Raw genomic sequence first — 25,217 nt, 5'->3', positions numbered from 1 at the left:
ATGTGCGCTACCCAATGAAATCAATGGGAGGCTTTTTTACCTATTGCTTTCAATATGATACATGCGTATGCCGGCACCCATTCAAGTCAATGGGATCTGTTTTTTACACCGCTCGCTCTGGATGAGTTTTACGTTCAGAATGAGCAAGCATAAACCGTGTGAAGGCTCCTTAATAAAGGTCTATTGGGAGGCTTCAGCATCAAAATCAGCACCAAAAAACTTTGTGTGCACAGACCCTGAGGGTTGCTGTGAGACTAACCCTCATTCTGGGTATGTTCACATGGAGTTTTTTAGCAGTGGAAAAAATCTAGTTCAGGAATTAGGAAGTGGTTTTTTGATGTGGTTTTTTACATAAGGCGTTTTTTGAGGCGTTTTAGTTTTTGGGTTTTTTTTTGCTCCAGCACAATGTATGGATCTGGAAACTTCTCTTTGAAAAATGCTAGTGGTTTTTGCAAAAACCCCATCAAAAACCGCGCCAAAAAACCAAGTCACGGTTTTTCCGCCTCCCATTGAAAATAGGTCTGCCTGAAGATAGGTCATGTTACTTTTTTTTTCCCGCTAGCTGAATAAATATATTAAAGGCCCCTTCACACAGAGTTTACGCTCCATGTATTCTGTACATTTTACACGGGTAAAAATACACGTGTAAAATGTAGTTAGCCATTGAGTTCAATGGCATGTTTGTATAAATCGCGTCTTTTTGCGCGCGCAAAAGGACGCGCATTATATGAAAAAGCCATTGAACTCAATGGCTAACTACATTTTACACGTGGATTTTTACACGTGTAAAATGTACAGAATACACAGTGTGTAGACAGAATACACGGAGCGTAAACACCATGTGAAGGGGCCCTCATAACACAAATATTGCCAGAAAATCAAAAGGTGTCCAAAAGTTTAGTTACACTGTAAGGATGGCAATTAGATTTACTGTAACAACCTAATTCATTTCTCAGCAAATAATAAAGTTGAGACTGAGCAGCGAAAAAACCCAGAAACTTATGGTTTTATATTAACTCAATTTTTCCTTACCAGAACCCCAGCGATGATTGGTTGTTCATTTGTGGTGGATCGAGCATACTTTGGAGACATTGGGCTGCTGGATCCTGGCATGGAGGTGTACGGAGGAGAAAATATTGAGCTTGGCATGAGAGTAAGTTTTCAGTTTTAATGCAGTGTAATTTGTGAGATCACATTTTTTAAGTGCATGCATTGTACTCAGTAAAATATGGGCATAATGACTGAGTGCAATGGACGGGATCCAGGTGTGATATAAAACTCACTGCAGGCAGCTTGACAAAATACAAGATTTATAGCAATGTACAGTTTGTCGATTTACTAAATGCTAGACTGGGCTTGAACTATATGCCATAAACCAATAATGAAAGGGAAAAGATCAACATACATCTCTGTAACCACTCAGATTTAGTTCATGGAATGCTGTATAGTGAGGGTAATTGGTTTAGTTTGTAGTAAATTGCCAGCTTTTTCTTCTATTCCTGTACAATTCCCTAAAAATTCAATACTAAAGCTGTTCTGGAAATGTGTAGATCTTACTGAACAGAAGTACTTTCCTTTAGAATACCAGTGTATAAAAAGAAAAACATGAACCCATGAATTAATCTCAATGGGGTAGATTTATTAATACTGGCGTATCACACACCAGCCTTAATAAAGGCTCCAGCTGGTACAGGGAACAATAGATTTATGAAGAGGTTCTATCTTCTTCATAAATCAACTCGATGTCCATGTGTGAGAAAAACTGGTGTGAGTTATAATGAATATATTGAGATAAGGTGACCCCACCAGACCAGCCCCGTTCCACGCACATGTACAAAAGAGTGGTGCACAATGGAAGTTGTGGCAGATATTTGGACAAAGAAAGATCCTTGTGCTAAATGTGCACCACAATATCACTCTGCTATACCAAAAAACTGGTGTAGAGAAGTTAATAAAGCTTTCCCATTGTCTGCTTCACAATTTTGAACTGAATTTTGAATAGAATGGAGTTTTATGGCAGTTAAAGCAATTATGCATCAAAGACAATGACAGGTATTATTTTGTAACTGCCATACCCTGTGTTTGCTCACATACTGTCTTTCTAAGGGTCCATTCACATGGAGGAAAATGGTGAGGAATTTGGTGTGGAATTTTCCACACTGAAAAAAAAGCTTCCCATTGATTTCAATGGGTTCTAGTAGCTTTTTTTCCACTAGAGGAATTTTACGGGTTAATGGACCCTTTGTAGACCTTGCTTTCTGGCTACCTATGTGTGTGCTCCTGGCTCTTTACAAATTAGTGTTTTCACCTGTTAAATTCCCTCCTGCCTATCCCTGTGTCTGTATCTATTTAAGTCTGATTTTTTTGTAACAGCACTTTGACTGAGCAATGAGTTCTGTTTCTGATCTGTTTGCACATATGCTTCTCTGCTGTTTTATTCCAGAGGTTTGTCTGCCCTGTTTTTATGCAAATCCTGTTCTGTCCATTTTATATCTCTGCTATGTGTGACCAAGTGGCTTCTGCAATATATATAATTCTGCCACCTTTGGCCTTGTGCATTTTGTAATATACTTAACCTTGCTACCAGTGGACTTGTGCATATATATTGTCAGGATCTGGGATTCCTATGTGGGTTGGCATAAACACACAAGTCTAGTTTCTTTAGTCCAAAACAATAGTAGAGTTTTATTTTCACTCAAAAAGGTAGTGCAGCTTACAAAAGGAAACAATACAAAAATAAATACCTGCCCGGCTAGGCTCTAACTAAACATAGAATAGGTTACCTCACCTAGAATAGCAGAAATCAAAAGCCAGTTGAATAATTCAGAACACAGCTCCAAAAAAAAAAAAAAAAAACGACCTTTCTGTTTGACACTTCAGCCAAGCTCTGCCACAGTCTGCTGCTAGAGCTGACTTCTTAAGCCTCCTTGACACGGAGACTCTCAACAGCTGAGTCGCTGCCGGAACATCCCCAAAGTGTGGACCGGAGGAGGGTGGAATGACAGGTCCCACTACCAACCTATCTGCCATTCCTAAAAATCCAGCCCAGTAACCAGAACTTTGAAATTACCCTCAGCAGACAGAATTATTTGCTGAGAAACATTCTTTCTGGAGTTTTCTCATCTCACCCACCTTAGTAGTCTGGGTGAGATGTACACCCCCTCCATTACCTGGCCGGCCATCGGCTTACATATCCCCCCTCTCTTCTCCAGACCGGAGGGCTGGGCATTTGTGGCCATCATACAATGGACCCTTGACAGGGCATCAGCATTTCCGAATAAATTCCCGGGTCTATGCTCCACACTGAAAGAAAAATTTTGCAAGGATAGGAACCATCTGGTAACCCTAGCATTTCTGTCCTTATTCATTTTCATCCATGTAAGGGGAGCATGGTCAGTTATTAACTTAAATTTTCTGCCCAGAAGGTAATACCTCAGAGCATCCAGTGCCCACTTAATGGCCAAACATTCCCTTTCTACAATGGCGTAATTTTTCTCAGTGGGGGACAGCTTCCTGCTCAGGTACATTACTGGATGCTCCTCACCATTCACCACCTGGGACAGCACTGCTCCTAGACCTGCATTTGAGGCATCTGTCTGCACCAAGAACTCCTTCCTAAAGTCAGGGGCTATCAGCACTGGCTGCTGGCATAGAGCTTGCTTTAACCTCTGGAATGCCTCCTCTGCCTCTGGTGTCCAGTGGATCATCACTGACTTCCCACCTTTTGTCAAGTCAGTGAGAGGAGCTGCAATAGAGGCAAAGTTTGGCACAAACCTCTGGTAGTAGCCAGCAATGCCAAGAAATGCCCTGACTTGCTTCTTTGTCAGTGGTCTTGGCCAGTTTTGCATTGCCTCCACCTTATTGATTTGGGGCTCTAAAGCACATTCCTCAGGGTTGATAGTAAGGCCTGCCTCACTTATGGAGTCCAGTACTGCCTGCACCTTACAGAGGTGACTTCCCCAGTCTGGGCTATGAATGACCACATCGTCCAGGTAAACTGCTGCGTAGTCACGATGTGGCCGCAAGATCTGGTCCATCAACCTCTGAAAGGAAGCAGGAGCTCCATGCAAACCAAATGGCATAACCCTGTATTGGAATAGCCCTTCTGGAACAACAAAGGAGGTTTTCTCCTTGGCTTCTTTAGACAAAGGTATTTTCCAGTAACCTTTTGTCAGATCCAGTGTGGTCATGTACCTGGCATTACCCAACTTCTCAATAAGTTCATCAACCCTGGGCATGGGATAAGCGTCAAACTTGGAAATCTCATTCAATTTTCTAAAATTATTGCAGAACTGCCAAGTACCATTGGGCTTTGGTATCAATACAATTGGGTTATACCACTCACTTTTGGATTCCTCAATTACACCTAACTCCAGCATACGTTTAACCTCAGTTGACACTACCTCCCTACGTGCCTCTGGTATTCTGTAGGGTTTGAGGTTTACTTTCCTCCCAGGTTCTGTCTCTACATGGTGCTCCATTAGGTGTGTACACCCTGGTAGATCAGAGAACTTGCGTCTATTTTTCTGCAAGAACTCTTTTGCCTCCTGTTGCTGGGGCACTAAGAGGGTCTCATTCACACGGAATGGAGGGATTGGTGGCAACGAATCACCCACCTCTGTATTTGAGGCCACCAAGGATTTTTTCTCTTTCCAGGGCTTAATCAAGTTCACATGGTAGATTTGAAAAGGCTTCCTTTTCCCTGGTTGATGAACCTTATAGTTGACTGGCCCTACTTTTTCCACAATTTCATATGGGCCTTGCCATTTCTCTAAGAACTTGCTCTCCACAGTAGGCACCAAAATAAGGACTCTGACCCCTGGGTTAAACTCTCTGACTCTGGCAGAACGATTGTAAATTCTGCTTTGGGACTCTTGTGCTCTTTGCAGATGTTCTTTTACAATCGGCATGACTGTTGAAATTTGAGCTACATGCTCTATGACACTACGGTATGGGGAAGCCTCAGTTTCCCAGGTTTCTTTGGCTATATCTAGTAAGCCTCTGGGGTGTCTACCATAGACTAATTCAAAAGGGGAAAAACCTGTAGATGCTTGTGGAACCTCTCTAATAGAGAACATCAAGTATGGCAACAGGCAATCCCAGTCACGACCATCTTTTTCTACCACCTTTTTAAGCATATGCTTGAGAGTCTTATTAAAGCGCTCCACTAACCCATCTGTCTGGGGGTGATACACAGAGGTCCGTATGTGGGTAATTTTAAACAGCTTGCATAAGCTTGTGTCTACCACTGTGGCCAGTGGCAGAATTTTTTTAAGTTGGTTAGAGATCTGTGTGGCAATGGACTCCCGAAAGCCTCTGGCATCTGCTCAAAAAGGCCATATTAAAATCCACAACTAGGTAGTACGTCAGTGGGTGCAGAAATTCAACTTCACTATATTTAATTAAATATAAGATAAGATAAGATAATCCTTTAATAGTTCCACCCTGGGAAAATTCAGTGTGTTACTGCAGCCTAGATAACGCAGTGATAATACAAAATGCAAATACAAAAGCTTCACAGTAGAGGCATTACAGTGACAGTAGGTACAGATAAAAGATAAAGGCAAAGAAAATAGTAGGAGGGATATCACAACTTCAGGATCTTCCAGTTCTCTGTATGGAGTGATCTTTGCTTAGTCTGGTGTTGATTGTACTGCCTAACTGAAGTGGGAAGGAAGGACCTCCGATAGCGCTCCTACTCATACTTGGGATGAAGCAGTCGATCACTGACAGTACTGCCCAGTGCTATCACAGTCTCATGCATGGGAGTTATTCTCCAGCATGGAGCTCACCACGGACAGTACCCATTTGTCACCCAACACCCTTTACTGGGACCAGGGGGCTCCCCACACAGAGTCTATCCATAAATAAACAGACTAAAACTAATCATTTCAACAAAATTCTTTCAGTGTAATAGCTTATCCAAAGCATATAGATATAGAAAATTTTAAGGTAGTTATAAACCCCTTTAACACATAAACAACAACACTGTGGCACAGAACATTTCCTGAACTATTTCAGTAGTTTTTGTTGTGTCCTGCGACAATATATCACCCTGCAGAAAGTTATCTTTGTCAACTACTGTCAATTAAATTTTGTGCATCTGTATATGACTTTTCCAGACTTGCTTCCATTTCAAGGAAATATGTACATCCTTCTTCCAGCTAGTTGTCTTGATTTCCTAGAATGGTTTGGCTTTGTGCCACATTGCCATACTCTTTCTACAGCCACTAAAACTAAACAGCTACTTGCTCTATCTTCCTATCGTCTTAATGTGAACAAAAAGAAGTAGTTAAAGGTTGGCAATAATTAAGAATCAGCCTTAATAAAATGTTTTTAAGGGTAATAAAATAAATTGTAGAGCTCGGGGCAGAGCATCACTTTGAGTTTAAGAAAATGTCCCTTATAGATCAGTCCGTCTGGCCTGTACACAGGAAATAGATTTCCTTAATCCCTAAAGCAGCATGATAAATAAAATAGATTTGGCAGGCAAAGAGCAGTCAGATATTGGCACAACATTATGCATACTGCTAAAACATAGATTAAAACAACCGTGTGAGTCAATGGAGAAATTACTATAAGCACAATCTTCTAGATGGTTATTTTTACTTCTGAAAGTTTCAATAAAAGCCTCAAGATAGGAAATGGAACTCCATTATTGGCAACTATAAATACTACAGATTTTTTAGATCCTAAGTAGAGATGAGCGAACAGTAAAATGTCCGAGGTTCGATATTTGTTTCGAGTAGCCCCTCAATATTCGACTACTCGAATTGAATATCGAACCCTATTATAGTCTATGGGGGGAAAATGCTCGTTTCAGGGGTAGGCAACGTTTGATCAAATTATACTTACCAAGTCCACGAGTGAGGGTCGGGCTGGATCCTCCGTGCAGTCTTCTCCTTGCAGCGTCCGTGCGGCGTCTTCTGGCTCTTCATTCACTCTGTCGGGCATTGGGCCTGGGCAGAGCCGACTGCGCATGCCCGCACTACAAGCGGACATGCACAGTCGGCTCTGCCCAGGCCCGATGCCTGGCAGAGTAAATGAAGAGCTGGAAGACACTGCGGGGAAGCTGCACGGAGAAAACTTCTAAAGGTAGGAGAAGAACCAGCATTGATTGGCTGACTGTATAGCATTCGGCCAATCAATGCTGGTTCTGTATCGAACTTTTACATTCGAACAGCGAGTGGTACTCGATAGAGTACGAGTATTTCGAATACCATAGTATTCTATCGAATACCTACTTGATCGAGTACTACTCGCTCATCTCTAGTCCTAAGTATATTTTTGTGTGTGACATTATAGCCTAAATATGTGCACATTTTAAGAGAACAGTGTTCTTTTTTTGGGGGGGGGGATTACTAAATAGATACTGAGACCTCACTATTTCTGGGGAAAAAAAACACCTTAGCTCATTGAATTAAAGAGTAGGGTCCCATATAGAACTTTTGTCCCTTATGGACATACCTCTAATGCCAATATAATTTAAAGGGGCTGTCTTATGAATGGAAGTTCGCATTGTGATGAGTTGACTTCCATGGTTCCATCTTCCATAACCCCAGTGATCAGCTATAAGAGCCGTAAAGCTGCTAAGCTGAGACATTTCCCTTGTTTTACATGGTAGCCATTCAAATTCAGAGCAAGTATGGGGGAACCTCTCTTTTATTTCCATATGATGCTGGCATATGGACAGAGGTTGTCTTCATGAGTCCATCCCTTTAAGCTTAGATTTACTGTATTTTAACAATTATCCTATCATTTATGACATTCCTCTTGCTATGGGTCACACATAGACAAAACGTAAACTGTTTTAATGAATTCTTATCTATTTCATCTGTATTAAGACAGGTCTAATTCGTCCCCTTTCATCATGTACCTTCTCCTTTATGCAGAATATTCTCCAGCCCGTGGCACTTTAGCGAGCACACATTAATCAGTGTCAGTTTTTAGAGAATTGCTTAATCCAATATCAAAGTCATCAGAGCTGAATTTACTGTCAGTGAGCTGAGCAGGGTTCCTGAGCCCACGTCATGAGCTGTGGGTCATGAGAGTGACTCCATAAGTACTCTAATAGCCGGGGCTTTGAAAACTACAAAGTATTAAAAGTCTTCTTGACAATGAGATCAAATGACATTGAGAACAGGATGAAGCAAAGTTACATAAATTGTAAAATGTTTAACACATATTAAAATATTAATGAGATTAAAGAAAGTTCCCATCCGTTAGTAAAAGCCAAGTATTAGCTGCCACTTGGTGCTTTTAGAGGTGAATGTGAATGATGTGATTACAGCCACTTATGTACACAGTGTTATAAGAAGGCACTTGTACCATTAGCTCCTATCTTATAGCCATTGACGGGACAAAACTTTTCTCATGACACCTAAATGTACCTGCCATTCATATACACAGAAAGAACCGAGTTAGAAAAAAAGAAATCTTTCTTGATGCTTTGACATAAGAACAGAAGAGCAATAACATATATGAAAATACCGATACATATATTCAGACAGCAACAGATAAAGGAGTATGCCGGCTAAATGCTATCATATTAGGGTGCATTCACACTACGTTTCCTGAAGCTTATTCTGAACGTAAATCACGTTCAGAATAAGCGGCGTATAAAGCAGCTCCATTCATTTCTATGGGAGTCGGCATACGAGCGCTCCCCATAGAAACAGTGGCGGATCCAGGCTTTGCGGGGCCCTGGGCAATTGACTGTGGCGGGGCCCTACTTACAAAAACCCGACATGTAGGTTTTTTCTGTCCGCTTGAAAAGTTGGACATCTTTAGGACAGACACGGAGTGTAAAACAATGCACTCGATGTCCGTTTAAAGGGGTTCTATCAGCAAAATTATGCTAATAGAGCCCCACATATGCGTGAAGCCTTTAAAAAGGCTATTCAGGCACCGTAAATGCTATATTAACCCCCAGTCCCGTTTTTAAATAAAAACATATATGCAAATCTTGCTGAACATGCATCGGGGGCGGTGATGCACGATGCCGCGTCATCTTCGGGCACACCTGCCTCTTCTGTCTTCTTGGAGCGACGCCCTCTGGTCCCGTATCTTCTGCCGGCTTCCTATTGGTCTTCTTCCGGCTTGAGGTCTTCAAATCTCGCGCTTGCGTAGTAGCGCTTCCCTCCGGATCGCTACTGCGCAGGCTCACTCGCCATTTTACTTAATGGCAGTTCGCAAGCGTACAGTACGCTCGTGTAGTTCTACGGGGACTGGCAAGTGAGCCTGCGCAGTAGTGCTCTGGAGGGAAGCGCTACTACGCAGGCGAGGGATTTGAAGACAAGAAGACGGAAGAAGACACGGAACCAGAGGGCGTAACTACAAGAAGACAGAAGAGGCAGGTGTGCCCAAAGCTGACGTCGCACCGTGCATCCCTGCCCATGGTGCACGTTCAGGTACGATTAGCATATATGTTTTAATGCTTTTATTTAAAAATGGAACCGGGGTTTAATATAACATTTATGGTGCCGGAATAGCCTTTTTAAAGGCTATTCACACATATGTGGGGCTCTATTAGCATAATTTTGCTGATAGAGCCCCTTTAAATGAATGCAGAATGTCACGGACACAGCTAGTGTCCGCTGCTAATGTCCGTGCAAGATTTTGAACGACATTAGCAGCGGACACTGACGGTAGCGTGAACGCCCCCTAAGATACTCCATGTGCCTCATATTAATAGCAATTAACCCTATCATGCCCTTCACATTAAGCCCCTGTGTGCTTCACATAAGAGTTACTGATATGGGAGAGACATGGAGGTAATAATGAAGTATCTTCATGATTAGTACCCCCATATATCTCACACATCAGTAACCCTTATGGTGAAGTACACAGGGATTAATGTGAGGGACATGATGGGGTTAACTGCTATTAATATGAGGCACATGGAGTTACCAAAACTAAATGAATAACCCCAAATGCCTGACATTACTGTAAGGATTGGAGTCAGGGTCAGGCAGTGCAAAGCAACACTGTGCAACTAATGACAAAAGGGGTCGCAGGCCCTGCAGCTATAACTATGCTGTAATATCTGAGATGAGGCAGACCAATGCACTTCCTAATTGAAGTGCGCCTACCACGGCTCCTAACCTTCTATCCGGCGGCTAGGATAAGGGGAGAGGAGGCCCTGAAAGTCCTAGGGACTGGAGTCACGGGGTCACACCTAAACAGAAAGCACAGTGTCAATGCAATGCAAAACAAAAGACTAAACAGCATGGACCCAGGGAGGACCACAAGTCCCAGCAAGACACAGAAGAGAAGGCGAGGTCAGACGAGCAAGAGGTCAAGCCAGGAGATATAATAAAAGGTACCAAATCAAAAGACAAGGGATAGTCAAAAAATACAAGCCGGGTCTAAAAACCAAGAAACATATGGAATACAAACAGACAGGGAATCAGACTGAGCAGGGGGACCAGGAAACACAAAGTGAATGGCTGGCAAGGATCCATGCCTGGGTGGGGATTAAATAGCAGCAGAGAAACACACCTGATGGCTAATGACATGGAGACTGAAGGCAAGGAAAAGATTAACCCTTAATGACCTAAGCACACCCAATAGAACTCCTAACACATCTCCCAGGGAGACGCCGCATAGCAAGGAGACCGCGGCGACTCCGTATCCTGACAATTACTAGGCAGAGTAACCCCCCTCCCTGCTCCAGCCTGTACCTGCGTGTTCTGTCTTTACTTTCACTTTGCTGAACTTCTCCCTCTCATGTTTAAGATGCAGGACGGCAGGGATCTTCTGTAGAGCGATAAGCTCCGCCTACTCGGCTCTCCTCACCCTCTCATTGGTTGACAGAGGGCAGCCAGAGAAGGAGGGTGAGGAGGGCACGTCCTCTATCAGTAGCTGCAGCTCCCTGGCTGGCTGCTGTCTATTAGCCGATGCTGGAGGTACACAGTGTGCTTCCGACATATACTCCCTAATAGGGAAAGTATATATGTGAAGCACACTGTGTGCAGGGAGCTGCAGCTATTGAAAGAGGACCGAGAGGGGGCCCCTGCAAGTGCTGGGGCCCTCGGCAATTGCCCTGCCGACCGACCCGAGTTTTGTTAGGTACGGGCCCTGCCGCGGGGCCCCGCTAGGCGCGGGGCCCCGGGCGGTTGCCCGGCTCGCCCGGCCCTGGATCCGCCCCTGCATAGAAATGAATGGGCTGCTTCTTTCACTGCGAGCAGTCCCATTGAAGTGAATGGGAAGTGCCAGCGTGTACGGCTCGGCATGAGCAGAGCTTGCCGTATACGCCGGCACTTCCCATTCACTTCAATGGGACTGCTCGCAGTGAAAGAAGCAGCCCATTCATTTCTATGGGGAGCGCTGGCCGGCTCCCATAGAAATGAATGGAGCTGCTTTATACGCCGCTTATTCTGAACGTGATTTACATTCAGAATAAGCTTCAGGAAACGTAGTGTGAATGCACCCTAAAAGGATATTTTCTAAGATTCGCTGAAACAGGTAACTTTATGGCAATGACTCATCTGCAAAACATCAATATTAAAGCGTACTTGTCATTCCATATAACTTTTAAAGATAAGCTGTCTGTTGTGTAAATGACAAGTAACACAGTATTGGGACATTTTATGTACTTTTTATATTCTGCAATTTTTTCCACTTTTCTCCATTGCATGCTGGTGTATGGAGATAAGCTGACATACACTGTGCACAAAAGTTACAAACGCTATACAACTTTTTTTTTGGCTGGATGCAAAGACCTGTATGTCTGACTTTGTGTCTGTCCAAAAAAAAACGGTTTCCAGGCAGCATACGGACACTGGCGGTTTGCTTTTAAACCCATTCAAATGAATGGGTTTTAAAATTGACCACCGGGAAGCCGCCCCTTATGCAGTTTCTTTGGAGAATAGGATAGTGACCCAGCCAGAGGATATGGGCGCAAGTGTGAACACTCCCTAAGGCTACAGACTGTCATGTGTTAAAGAGGTTGTCCAGTTTCCATAAATAATTGCTTGCATATTTGAATAGTTACACAATTTCCCAGTATACTTCTTATATCATGTCCTCATGGTTTTCTAGATCTCTGCTTGCTGTGATTTTATTTTTTATTTAACTGTATATTGTGGAGTGTAATATATGGAGAACTTACTCTTGTTAGTAGATTAGAGTTGAGTTTCTTTAATGCGCTAATGATTGTTAGTGTAGTCATGACACATATTACCCAGGGCATATGCCTGCCATTATTTTCCTAGCTAAAACACTTTCATAAAGAGATAAAAGTGCCCCCCTTAAAAATAGGAACTTAGCCGACCTGTTAGAAGTATGGACATCTCTAAGCTTGTCAACCACTTCCAATGGCTGCAAGCAGAACCGTGAATTCAACTCTGGGCTATAATTTACTGTGACTATGATTTACAAAAGAAAAAATGTAAATTGTACAATGCTGTTCAATTCTGAGCATATACTTTTATAAGGCTAAGGCCCCATGCAGCGAGCCACAGCCAAAAAGTGTTGCAGGTAAAACTGCAGTGGAAACGCATCACGGTTTTTCCCGTATCTCTTTACACAGAATTATACTGAGCATTTTTTAAATCGCTGCATTTCTGCTGCAGATTTTTTTCTGCAATGTGTGCATGGGATTAGCCATAACCCCATCCATTTTGCAGGTACTGTAAAACATCTCTGCTAAATTACAGGGTTTACGCTGTGTGGGGCCCCGGCCTAAAGGAGTTTTACCATAGGATATTTGAGAAAAATGTCTGATTGGTGAGGGTCCCACCATTTCCCCTAAGTGTAGCCTGTGATTGGATCAGTGGTGCACATACATGACCACCATTCTATTCTTTTCTATGGGACTGCCAGAAAATGTTGTCCTAACAGTCTCGTAGAAGTGAATGGCATGGTAGCTATGCATTCACACAATTGCTCCAAGCACTCGAAGAACATGAAGATCTCCATTCTTCTGATCATTAAGAGGCTATTGACTGGAATAGGAGATAAGTGTCTATAGTAGGACAACGACTTTAAATTTGGAAATTGTTCTGCAAGCAGTATTCCAGTAACAGTAAGTTACCCTCTAATCTAACAGCTGGGTACTCTATTAATCTCAAGAACTGAGGTGTTGTGCATCTCAGTTTCAATGGAGTGGAAGGTCAAAAATGTGCAGGACCCCCTGCATTAATTACAATAGAAACTTTTGGAAATAGCTGAGTTTATTTAGGGAGTAACTTCTTTCTGCGGGAATATCTGCAACATCTTTGCCCCTTGAGGGTTTGGCATCATTCTCTGGCCGCACGCTGTGGCACAGGAGACGTGTCCAGCAGTGATTTCTTCTTTTTGGTTCTTCTTGTATTGTCTGAACACTGTCCTATTCCCTCACCTTGATAATTGATTTTCCACCACACCCATCTCCTTCACCTTGGATTCGCTCTGCTCCTCTAATAGTTAATTTTAACCTTCCTTGTGTGATTGACAGCCTATCTTCCTATCAAGTCCAGGGTGGGTTTTTACTCCCTATTTATTCTTGGCTCACATTCACATTGGTGCTTGCAATTGCCTTGTACATGCTGGCATTACTCTCGCTTATCTGTTACTTGAACTCTTATTATTGATCTTTGGCTTTACCTTTGACTATTCTCTTGGATTATGATTTTGTACTGCATTGCTCAACTGTTACCGTACCCTTGGCTAGCTGACCTCCCTTTGTTGATTGTCTAGTCTGTGTTCTATGTTGTCACATATATATATAAATATATATATATATATATATATATATATATATATATATATATATATATAGGAAAGGTTTTTAGACCAGCTGTCACCTGTTGCTTAGGACAGAACTGGAATGCAGGAAGGGACAGCGGGGGATTTCAGCTTAAGGCTCACTGTCTTGTTGTGCCCCCCCCCCCAAGATTCACCAGCAGCTACTGGGAAATTGCTCTTCTAGCAATTCCCTTACAATACCACTTTAAATAAAGTGGATATTACATACTCATACAGAACAGACTAATTTACATTATATGGTTTATATTTCTTAACTGAAACATCATAACTTGATTTGTAAAAAGAATATCAAAAACTAAAAATTTCTAACGCTTTAGGCAGATACTGTTTTCTTGACTCCTAGTGTTTTGTATGGGGAACAAGTGTTCTCTGTGTGCTTTTTCAGGTTCAGTCAAATAGAAAAATGATTGTAAGCGCACTGCAGGCAGAGTGAATCAGCTAAGTGGTTACTGCAGGTGCCTGCATCCATGTTGAAGCATCTTTAATTTCAATTCACGCCCTGCTCTGCCAGCCAAGATTCGTAGGATCTCAGAAGTTCAATTAAGATGCACGTTTTCTATCTGAGTTTCTCCTGCCTGAATTCACCAGCATGTCCCACACATGAGTATTCATTTACAGCTGGGAGTATAAAATTCAGAAGAGTAGACGTGTTAAACAAGGCATGGTGCGTAAAAAGCCTGACAGATAAATGCAATGCGATGTGTCGAAAAGGCTTCTTTTTTTAACTGAAGCAGAAGGACAAAGCAAACAATATTTAGGGATTATTTGAAGTTTGCAATTTCCCTTCAAATACCTTCAAGCCTAAGCAGTTATGCTGGAGATAAAATATCACAATATTATAATAATAGATTTTTCTTACTGTTTAGTTCTTATTGCATCTGTTGTACTGTAGTTTAAGGGGAAAGACTATTTAACATCAGGGTCTTGATGTTCTATGGTTCAGATGGCAAACTAGAGTCTATCTTGTCAGTCATTTTTCATGTCAGGTGTCCATTGGTACATATAAGGTCTTTTCCCAGTGGTGAGTTGTTTTTCCTGTGTCCTGACCCTTAACTGTCCAATGGAGCCTTGATAATCCCTACTGGTTCAGTACGGGTAGCTTTTATAAACTCTACAGGCTTAGGTGTGATGTTATTTCCTGTAGTTCCAGCTCTTAATTTTTCCCATTAAGAATATTTGGATAGCTTGTTGGATTTTACAATATTGTGGCTCAATGGACAAAAAGAGTGATTTGTAATCTTTCCTGGTCTAATGAGTAATATGCTCAGCATTCAAGTATTACAAATGTGGGGGCCACACGGTGGCTCAGTGGTTAGCACTGCACCCTTGCAGCGCTGAAGTCCTCAGCTCAGATCCTGCCAAGGACAAAAAACCATCTGCAAGGATTTTTTATGTTCTCCCCGTGCGTGGATTTCCATCCCATACTCCAAAGACATACTGATAGGGGAAAATGTACATTGTGAATCCCTATGCGGGGTTCACAATCTACAAAAAAAAAAAGTATTACACATGTGAAGTACAAGTATTCAAAAACACTATATTAAATTCAAAAACAGACATAATTATTAGCTGAGAGCACTTAAGTAACAACTTTATCACTGTATTATTTTGACTATTTGCTACTGGCCTAACAACAAGTCTTGCTCAGTCTTAAAATGTTTTATCCTGGTCCTATAAAATAATACCTAGATTCTTCACAAGTATTTCATGGCATATGAAAGAAAACTTGCATGAAATGCAATGCTTTTCTTCTAAACATATGATTGTTTGGCTTACACCAGTGCTTTCAGCAGAAGGAGGTACTCCCATGACGCAACACATTTTTCCTACATAAAATTATTTGTATTATAGCCCCACATATACTCATCTTGAACAGTAATACAGTAAGCGCCACAACTATAAAGTTGTCCATTAATTTCAGTTATGGGTGTTGAATACTGCAACCTATTGTACAGATTTCCCTCAGTCAGAATGTATTCTTTTTTGTACTATAGATACAGAAGTCGTAGTAATAGTGCACTTAGATCTTTACTGCAGCACTTCTGTGATGCTTTTACCTTCAATGCTCAACCAACTTTGCTATAGTGATCCTCCTAATTCATTATCAGAAAGTGATCATTGGCTCCCATTACTCAGATACAGTAGACCAACAGCCCAGTCAGTGGTCACTGTTTCTACAAGTCTTCCAGGTCCCAACAATCTCAAATGAATCAGTGTAATGTTGGCCTTGAGTTGTATAATACTTGAAATACTCAGTTTGAGTATGGCTGTAATAATTCTCTTCCTACTCTATCTCTTCTGTTATATAACAGTATAGATTATAATTAGAGATGAGCGAACACTAAAATGTTCGAGGTTCGAAATTCGATTCGAACAGCCGCTCACTGTTCGAGTGTTCGAATGGGTTTCGAACCCCATTATAGTCTATGGGGAACATAAACTCGTTAAGGGGTAAGCCCAAATTCGTGTCTGGAGGGTCACCAAGTCCACTATGACACCCCAGGAAATGATACCAACACCCTGGAATGACACTGGGACAGCAGGGGAAGCATGTCTGGGGGCATAAAAGTCACTTTATTTCATGGAAATCCCTGTCAGTTTGCGATTTTTGCAAGCTAACTTTTCCCCATAGAAATGCATTGGCCAGTGCTGATTGGCCAGAGTACGGAACTCAACCAATCAGCGCTGGCTCTGCTGGAGGAGGCGGAGTCTAAGATCGCTCCACACCAGTCTCCATTCAGGTCCGACCTTAGACTCCGCCTCCTCCGGCAGAGCCAGCGCTGATTGGCCGAAGGCTGGCCAATGCATTCCTATGCGAATGCAGAGACTTAGCAGTGCTGAGCCAGTTTTGCTCAACTACACATCTGATGCACACTCGGCACTGCTACATCAGATGTAGCAATCTGATGTAGCAGAGCCGAGGGTGCACTAGAACCCCTGTGCAAACTCAGTTCACGCTAATAGAATGCATTGGCCAGCGCTGATTGGCCAATACATTCTATTAGCCCGATGAAGTAGAGCTGAATGTGTGTGCTAAGCACACACATTCAGCTCTACTTCATCGGGCTAATAGAATGCATTGGCCAGCGCTGATTGGCCAGAGTACGGAACTCGACCAATCAGCGCTGGCTCTGCTGGAGGAGGCGGAGTCTAAGATCGCTCCACACCAGTCTCCATTCAGGTCCGACCTTAGACTCCGCCTCCTCCAGCAGAGCCAGCGCTGATTGGCCGAATTCCGTACTCTGGCCAATCAGCACTGGCTAATGCATTGTATTGGCGTGATGAAGCAGTGCTGAATGTGTGTGCTTAGCACACACATTCAGCTCTACTTCATCGGGCTAATAGAATGCATTGGCCAATCAGCGCTGGCCAATGCATTCTATTAGCTTGATGAAGCAGAGTGTGCACAAGGGTTCAAGCGCACCCTCGGCTCTGATGTAGCAGAGCCGAGGGTGCACAAGGGTTCAAGCGCACCCTCGGCTCTGATGTAGCAGAGCCGAGGCTGCACAAGGGTTCAAGCGCACCCTCGGCTCTGATGTAGCAGAGCCGAGGGTGCACAAGGGTTCAAGCGCACCCTCGGCTCTGATGTAGCAGAGCCGAGGCTGCACAAGGGTTCAAGTGCACCCTCGGCTCTGCTACATCAGAGCCAGAGTACGGAATTCGGCCAATCAGCGCTGGCTCTGCTGGAGGAGGCGGAGTCTAAGGTCGGACCTGAATGGAGACTGGTGTGGAGCGATCTTAGACTCCGCCTCCTCCAGCAGAGCCAGCGCTGATTGGTCGAGTTCCGTACTCTGGCCAATCAGCGCTGGCCAATGCATCCCTATGGGAAAAAGTTTATCTCACAAAAATCACAATTACACACCCGATAGAGCCCCAAAAAGTTATTTTTAATAACATTCCCCCCTAAATAAAGGTTATCCCTAGCTATCCCTGCCTGTACAGCTATCCCTGTCTCATAGTCACAAAGTTCACATTCTCATATGACCCGGATTTGAAATCCACTATTCGTCTAAAATGGAGGTCACCTGATTTCGGCAGCCAATGACTTTTTCCAATTTTTTTCAATGCCCCCGGTGTTGTAGTTCCTGTCCCACCTCCCCTGCGCTGTTATTGGTGCAAAAAAGGCGCCAGGGAAGGTGGGAGGGGAATCGAATTTTGGCGCACTTTACCACGTGATGTTCGATTCGATTCGAACATGGCGAACACCCTGATATCCGATCGAACATGTGTTCGATAGAACACTGTTTGCTCATCTCTAATTATAATCTCTGTAACTCCCGATCAGAAACTTGAATTTACCCACCAATGTATCCAAAGCTGTTTCTTAAGCAGATCACTTTAACAAACATAGAACTGGATTTTCAACAATCATGATGTCTTTGGCTAGCTTACATCCACACTACCATATGGCTACATTGCCCTATGCCTTTTTCCTTTCTATAGTTCTAAATAAACAAATTACGTGGGCTCTTCAGTCAGACAGAATGGTAAAGGAAAATCACTTTAAGTAAAGTAATATGAAAGAACTGCAGAAATATGGGTTTCAAGATGTCCACTTAATGGAATGAGATCATCTCTTTATCAGAGTAACAACTTCTATTCGGGTTTCATACAACCATGATAATCTCTGTAGCATCTGCAGAGAAATATATGGGCTTAGTATCTTCACCTTGAAAATGATTTCTGCTCAGTTATTGCAGTTATTACATTAGAAATGTAGCAATACCATATTTTATCAGTTTAATTTGTAGGAGAGCAGCATGATGACAGTAATAAATGAGAGATTTTAAGAGCTATATAAGGCATCAGCTTAGTGATCTAATATCTGTATCTTCTAACAGTTAAAGGTGCATAAGCACCAGGTCTCACCGGGTCTCTATATGTCAAGGTTGAAGGCGCATAAGCACCAGGACTATATATGTAAAGGTTAAAGGTGTATAAGCACCAGGTCTATATATGTGAAGGTTAGAGGTGTATAAGCACCAGGCCTCTATGTGCCAAGGTTAAAGGCGCATAAGCACCAGGTCTCTATGTGCCAAGGTTAAAGGTGTATAAGCACCAGGCCTCTATGTGCCAAGGTTAAAGGCGCATAAGCACCAGGTCTCTATATGTGAAGGTTAGAGGTGTATAAGCACCAGGCCTCTATGTGCCAAGGTTAAAGGTGTATAAGCACCAGGCCTCTATGTGCCAAGGTTAAAGGCACATAAGCACCAGGTCTCTATGTGCCAAGGTTAAAGGTGTTTCCATTGGTGCAGAAGCATTTTCAAGGAGGCTCTTATGCATTGATCTATCACGCTCTTGAATACAGGACGGTCATAGGAATAAATTGGACTTGACAGGTTCTGCAGATAAAGTGGGCTATTGAATCCAAAAAACAAATGTTAAAGAAGGACACTTAGGGGGGAAAACAAAACCGTCTGCCAAGAGATATTTCAATGGAATGCGATTTGAATTTTGATACTGAGGTTCCCCAGTGATGGATGGCAGAATAGACTCCTTTTGTTCTATAGAGAGAGTATGCCAGCCATGGCCCGATTCCCCTTGCAAAGCTATTGATTGATTGGGAGCTGCAGTTGTTTGGCTGGTAATGAATCATGAAATGATTAAGATACTGTTGGCTTTCTCACTACACAGAGCTGTGAGCATATGATTATTCCTTCTCACTTTGAAGAACGTTTGTTTTATAAAGCAAAGCAGTTAAAGTTGTGTTGTATTCTCAAGGAGAAATTGAATTATGAGCAGAAAAATATCATTGAATTCAATACAAGTGTGTTAAATCTTCACTCCATCCAGACCTTGGACAACTGTAAAGCATTCCTTATAACTCATACAGCTACAATACAAAGGGGAAACAAAATAGAGCGTGACTTGTGAAATCACTTAGATCGGTATTGTACCACTGAATCATAAACAAGCCTCTACACTGCAGCTTGTTACTTGCCTAGGATGATTGTTATACACTTGCTATTTGCCTTTCCTTCGCCAATGAAACTATGAGAAAATCGGTTTTAATAACATGTGGGAAGAGTATAAGTAGCAATGTGTAGGCCGTTATACAAAACTTGTCAAACTATTTATTTTTGGATCTTACTTTGTACAAAGGAGTAAAGCTGAAACCAGAAATGTCTGTGATATTAACAGCACCCATTGGAAATAAAAGGCAAAGAGTAAAATAGTCCCATATGATTATCTCTCCATTCATTTTTACAGTAGGTGCATTCTCTCCATGCGTCCACCGAACTCATATTTGTTCAGGCTGTCAGTGGCTGAAACATCTGAACTCAGAAATGAAAAGGTGTATCAAACTTTTAGAGATATACTATGAAAATTATAATAAATTGGACAATTAATACCTACAAAAAAATGTCCTCGAAATACTGATGGTCATTGTACACCATATACATACAGTAAAACACATACATATGCAAAAAATTGCTTCAGAATTAATAATGTATAGAAGTGTCAAAAAGACAGAAGCAGCTCAATATAATAATAAAATATGAAATTTTATTAGATGAACATATAAAATGGACTTGTAAAATTACTGGGACATATAAGACAGGGGAACAATGCTTCAATGATGCAACTGGTGGTGACAGTGGTAATGAATGAAATATAAACCAAGGGTCAGAATGACATAAATAACAACTAGATCAAAAGACCCACAAAGCTGTGTTCACATAAGCAGGTGGATACCATAAGGTAACACACAGCTGTAATGGCTCAATGAAGCAAATGTATCAAAGATACCAGCCAGACCCTGTGAAAAACATTATAAAGGCATAATTACCTACCACTAGTGGACGCGGCCCGATGCACGTTTCGTCTTATGGCTTCTACCTGGGGGACAAAGATTCATGCTGCATTGAAGCTATATATAGGGGGAAACTGTGATTGCACTAAAACAAGACAGACGAGGGAAGTGTGACGTCAGGAGGGGCGAAAATAATGTCTGACGATGAAGATGAAGACGATGGTGGTAGGTTATTATGCCTTTCTAATGTTTTTCACAGGGTCTGGCTGCTATCTTTGATACATTTGCTTGATCTAGTTGTTATTTATGCCATTGTGACCCTTGGTTTATATATGATTCATTACCACTGTCACCACCAGTTGCACCATTGAAGCATTGTTCCCCTGTCTTATATGTCCCAGTAATTTTACATGCCCATTTTATATGTTCATCTAATAAAATTTCATATTTTATAATTATATTGAGCTGCTTCTGTCTTTTTGACACTATTGTACCATATACATACAGTGTACAATATACTATACACAATATACAATACAATATAAGAAACCTATCCAAAGTATACCATGATGTGGTTCAATACACAAGAGATAGATAGATGATAGATGATAGATTGATAGATAGATAGATAGATAGATAGATAGATAGATAGATAGAGACTTGATCTTCCTCACTGATAGAGAGTTGGCCTCCACAAAAAATATTTTCTAAGTATAGGTATAGGTAGCAAAAATGTGTTCCTATGTACTGTACTGTCAGAGGGGGCATTCCTCACAGTTCAGTGTCGTTGGGGGGCGGTAAGGAACGCCCCCTCTGACTATACAAGGCTATATTAGAGTACTGTTGGGGGGGGGAGGCGTTCCTTACCGCCCAGCGAGAATACCAATAGGGAATATCAAAAAGCCTAATACCAACCTTGTGACACATTTTATCACCAATTCAACACCTACAGGGAATAATACCCCTGCATACATTTAATGTATCAGTATGATATCGAGCAACCCAATCATACACAACTCTGTATCTACTTACTTGCATGGGCAGTCTAAATTTTACCAATGGCAATAATGTACCGTATATACGTGAGTATAAGCCGAGTTTTTCAGCACAGTTTTTGTGCTGAAAAAGCCCCCCTAGGCTTATACTCGAGTCAAGCAAAGAAAAAATATAAAAATATATATATGTAATTTTTTTGGGGGGGGAGGAGGAGTCTATGACCAGTGAAAAAGCTTTAGAAAAACATAATAAAAAAAATAAAGTAAATAAAAGTTCTAAATCACACCTTTCCTTAGAGTACATATAAAAGTAGAAAATGACTGTGATACACATACACATTAGGTATCCCTGTGCCTGACAGTGCCCGGTCTACTGAATGTAGGGTATCTGCAGTGTTCCTGTTCCGTCAGGAAGTTGTTAATAAGAGCACTGCAGATACCCTATATTCAGCCAGGCTGAATTCCAAGTGGGGGAGAAAAATCCTAGTCCTCAAGCTCAGGGAAGGGGCAGACAGACAACCGAAACACCCCTCCCCTTCCCCAGCACCCAGCAACTACTGCACCCAAAACTCCGACCATTTTAATTTTTGAAATTTTCCAGTAGCTGCTGCATTTCCCCCCCTCGGCTTATACTTGAGTCTCAAGTTTTCCCAGTTTTTTGTGGTAAAATTACGGGCCTCGGCTTATGTTTGGGTTGGCTTATACTCGAGTATATACGGTACTTTACCATTTTACATACTGCCATACTGTAGTTAACATGTGAAGAGGAGTCTAATGTTGCTGATTATAGCAAAAAAGTTATTACTAAAATCATTTTTTCATTCATAGGCAAAAGCAAATTATGGACAAGGTCCCATGTTGCAGAAACACAGCTTTTTTATGCGTTTTTTGAGCCAAAGCCATGAGTGCATTAAGCAGAAGGAAGTCATATACATTCTTCCCTTATATTTCCCATTCCTTTGGTAGTCACTCGGGTTTGGCTAAAAAAAAAAATGCAGCAAAAGCTGCAACAAAAAGGCTGTGTTTTCGTAATGTGGGGCCTTAGCCTATTTTAGTAAAGTTAGGCAATGTTATGTTTTTTGCAGTCCTGATTTTCCCAGAATAACTTAACTAGGCTACATTGCTTTCTCTGTATGTCCACAGGTTTCTCAATATTGATTCATTTTGGGATAGTTTTCTTCTAACTGTTGATTTTCTACTTTTTCTCCAACTTATTTCCATATCTTGTCATAATAATTTACTACAAACACATATTTAGTTTAATTATATTCCTGGGAAAGGAATTCATTATTCCTGGCTGTATGGCTGTCTAGCTTTCAGGTTCATAAATCAACCAAGAAAACGACATCATCTGAATAGTTCTGATACTAACATGCAGTTCCAAATGCATGATGTAATATCATATATATTTGGACTGTAGGTCTCATGTTGAATCCACCAGTGTGGGAGTCATTTTGCAGCAACTCTCACCTGAAGATTACATTGAAGATAACAATAGAGCAAACCTCCCTCCATGATGTCCATATACGTTTATAGAGAGTATGGAAATTAATTGAACGACCCCCTTGATTTTGGATAAACACTTTGATTGGAAAAGCAACTTTCTTGTCATTACCTACAATGAAATGTGATGACTGATCTCTTCCTTAAAATCAGGTATACTAAGAACTACAGTAGATATGTTATTACATTATCACTTGTGGGAAAGAAGGATATCAAATGTATCTGCTAGGACCAAAATTACTAAGCCTCCTTAGACCAAAGTGTGTTTAAACAGTTTAGTAACATTTTTATGGGGAAAAATAATGCAGGCCCAAAATATAGGTGTACAGTATACTGTATATGCATCTACAGTGAAATGATCTTCAGTTTGGTTAATGACTCCAATTTCACATAAACCAAAATTCAGCATAATATTACAACTTGCTAAGCCTTGAAAGGATGTACTTCACACACTCCCACTGGGATGCTGCATATGGTCACATATTACTTTTCAATAACCATGTTGTTTGTAGAAAAGCTGCTCAATATATGACATAAATATCCAGATATGTCTAGCAAAGAGGTAAGAAAGGGCACATATGTATTTCTAAAGGCAGAGGTTGATAGAAAAATACACATGGGAAATTTAATTGAAATAGCTAATCCAATTTTTCTAGTGGTAAAAAGTTCCACTTTTTGGTGGATGGCCTATTTTGTGACAAAATTTGCAACTGTTTAACATTTTTTGTATGCCCTCAAGTTGGGCTGTTGCATCCCTTCATTATTGTGCTCCGTCATGTGATTGTTATTAGGTTTATTTAGTTCTATATTTTTCTATAATAAAATAAACTACTAATTGTCATAAAACATCTGTCTGCTAAACTGGCAACTGAACTAATGACATTTTAGAGAAATCTTAATATCTTTTAAAGTCTCGCAATTATTGATACAATTTTCAGATCAATGTCATGTTGGTTGTTTATGATTATAAAAACGAAAACTGAAAGTTGTGGCTGGTTTCAGCATTAAAACATTGATATTCATATTCGTTCCCAAAAAATAGAAAAATGTTAAATCACATGAAAAGCAAAATTTCATACTGCATATCATTACAAAATGATACAAAAACATTGAGATGCCTTTTCTTACTTTGAATATTGCTTAACATTTCAGTCACATCTCTAAGCTAGATACTTATACCATATTGGTCTTGTGAAGTTATTTGGTGTGACATTTCAAACTCTTGGCTAGTCTTTGATGTTAGGTTAGATAACAGTATGAGCATCCTCATTATTCTGAAATAGTATATATATATATATATATATATATATATATATATATATATATATATATATATGGGGGATGAAGCCTTCTTATCAAAGCAAAAATGTATAGCAAGTACCATAAAAGAAAAATGTATAAAGCCAAGCAAAAATGATATATAATTGTTTGTTGAGCTGATTATCTTTATTGAAATATTACCACATAGGACACATAAAAGTCCCTTTAATGTATGTTCTAAATGTTAGAAAAGATCTGTCATAACTTTCATGCTGAGATGTAAAAGCTTAAATTGTAACTTCCATTTTTATTGTGTCAGGAGGTGTTTGGTGACCATTTTTCTAATATACTTTATTATCCTACATAACTTCCTTTTTATTATAAAACAGGCTGTAACATACTCCTTAGCAACCATGTAACTGAGCTGTTACTAGGTAAAATCCATACACATTTGTACTGTAAATATGCAGAGCTCCTCTCTCACATACTACCCATAGATCCAGGAACCCTGAGCTGTAGCTTACAGTTTCATGCTGCTTTATAAAAACATGTCTAAGTATGACAAAATTTTAATTTCTTTGTGCCCCTGAGATGGTATCTACCTAACCAGAATCCAATTCACTGTCCATACCTTTATTGAAAGCAGGCAGTTACAAAGTCTATATATTGATGTGAATTGTGATTAGATGATTATGATAAGTCTTTAGGAGAAGCCTAGAGGATTCATCATACTAGAAACTGTTCTAATATTAGTTATTGTAAGCAAATGTGTTAGTGTCACTTGCAAATTTCATGCTATTTTGTAGAAGATGTTGTAGAAATGTTCTTACTAATTAAAACTCAATTCCACATTTTATGGAGGTTGCTTTTATTTCTTACAATATAAATATTTTGCTCATTCAATACAAGGAATTATTAGAGTTATCATTTGTTGGAGAAGGATAAGATATTATTTA

The 25,217-nt window shown here is 40.9% G+C and overlaps 1 protein-coding gene across 1 annotated transcript in view; it reads left to right on the top strand.

The window, feature by feature from the left end:
• Positions 1-25,217, top strand: part of GALNT9 (polypeptide N-acetylgalactosaminyltransferase 9) — a 243,539-nt gene that overhangs the window by 139,848 nt on the left and 78,474 nt on the right. Inside the window, exon 6 of the mRNA XM_075274965.1 lies at positions 1,036-1,153. Within this exon, the coding sequence (XP_075131066.1) occupies positions 1,036-1,153 (118 nt within the window). The remainder of the gene's footprint in view (positions 1-1,035; positions 1,154-25,217) is intronic.

The sequence above is a fragment of the Leptodactylus fuscus genome, chromosome 1, assembly GCF_031893055.1.
Source record: "Leptodactylus fuscus isolate aLepFus1 chromosome 1, aLepFus1.hap2, whole genome shotgun sequence".
Lineage (NCBI taxonomy): Eukaryota > Metazoa > Chordata > Amphibia > Anura > Leptodactylidae > Leptodactylus > Leptodactylus fuscus.
This window is presented reverse-complemented; position numbering and strand designations above follow the sequence as displayed.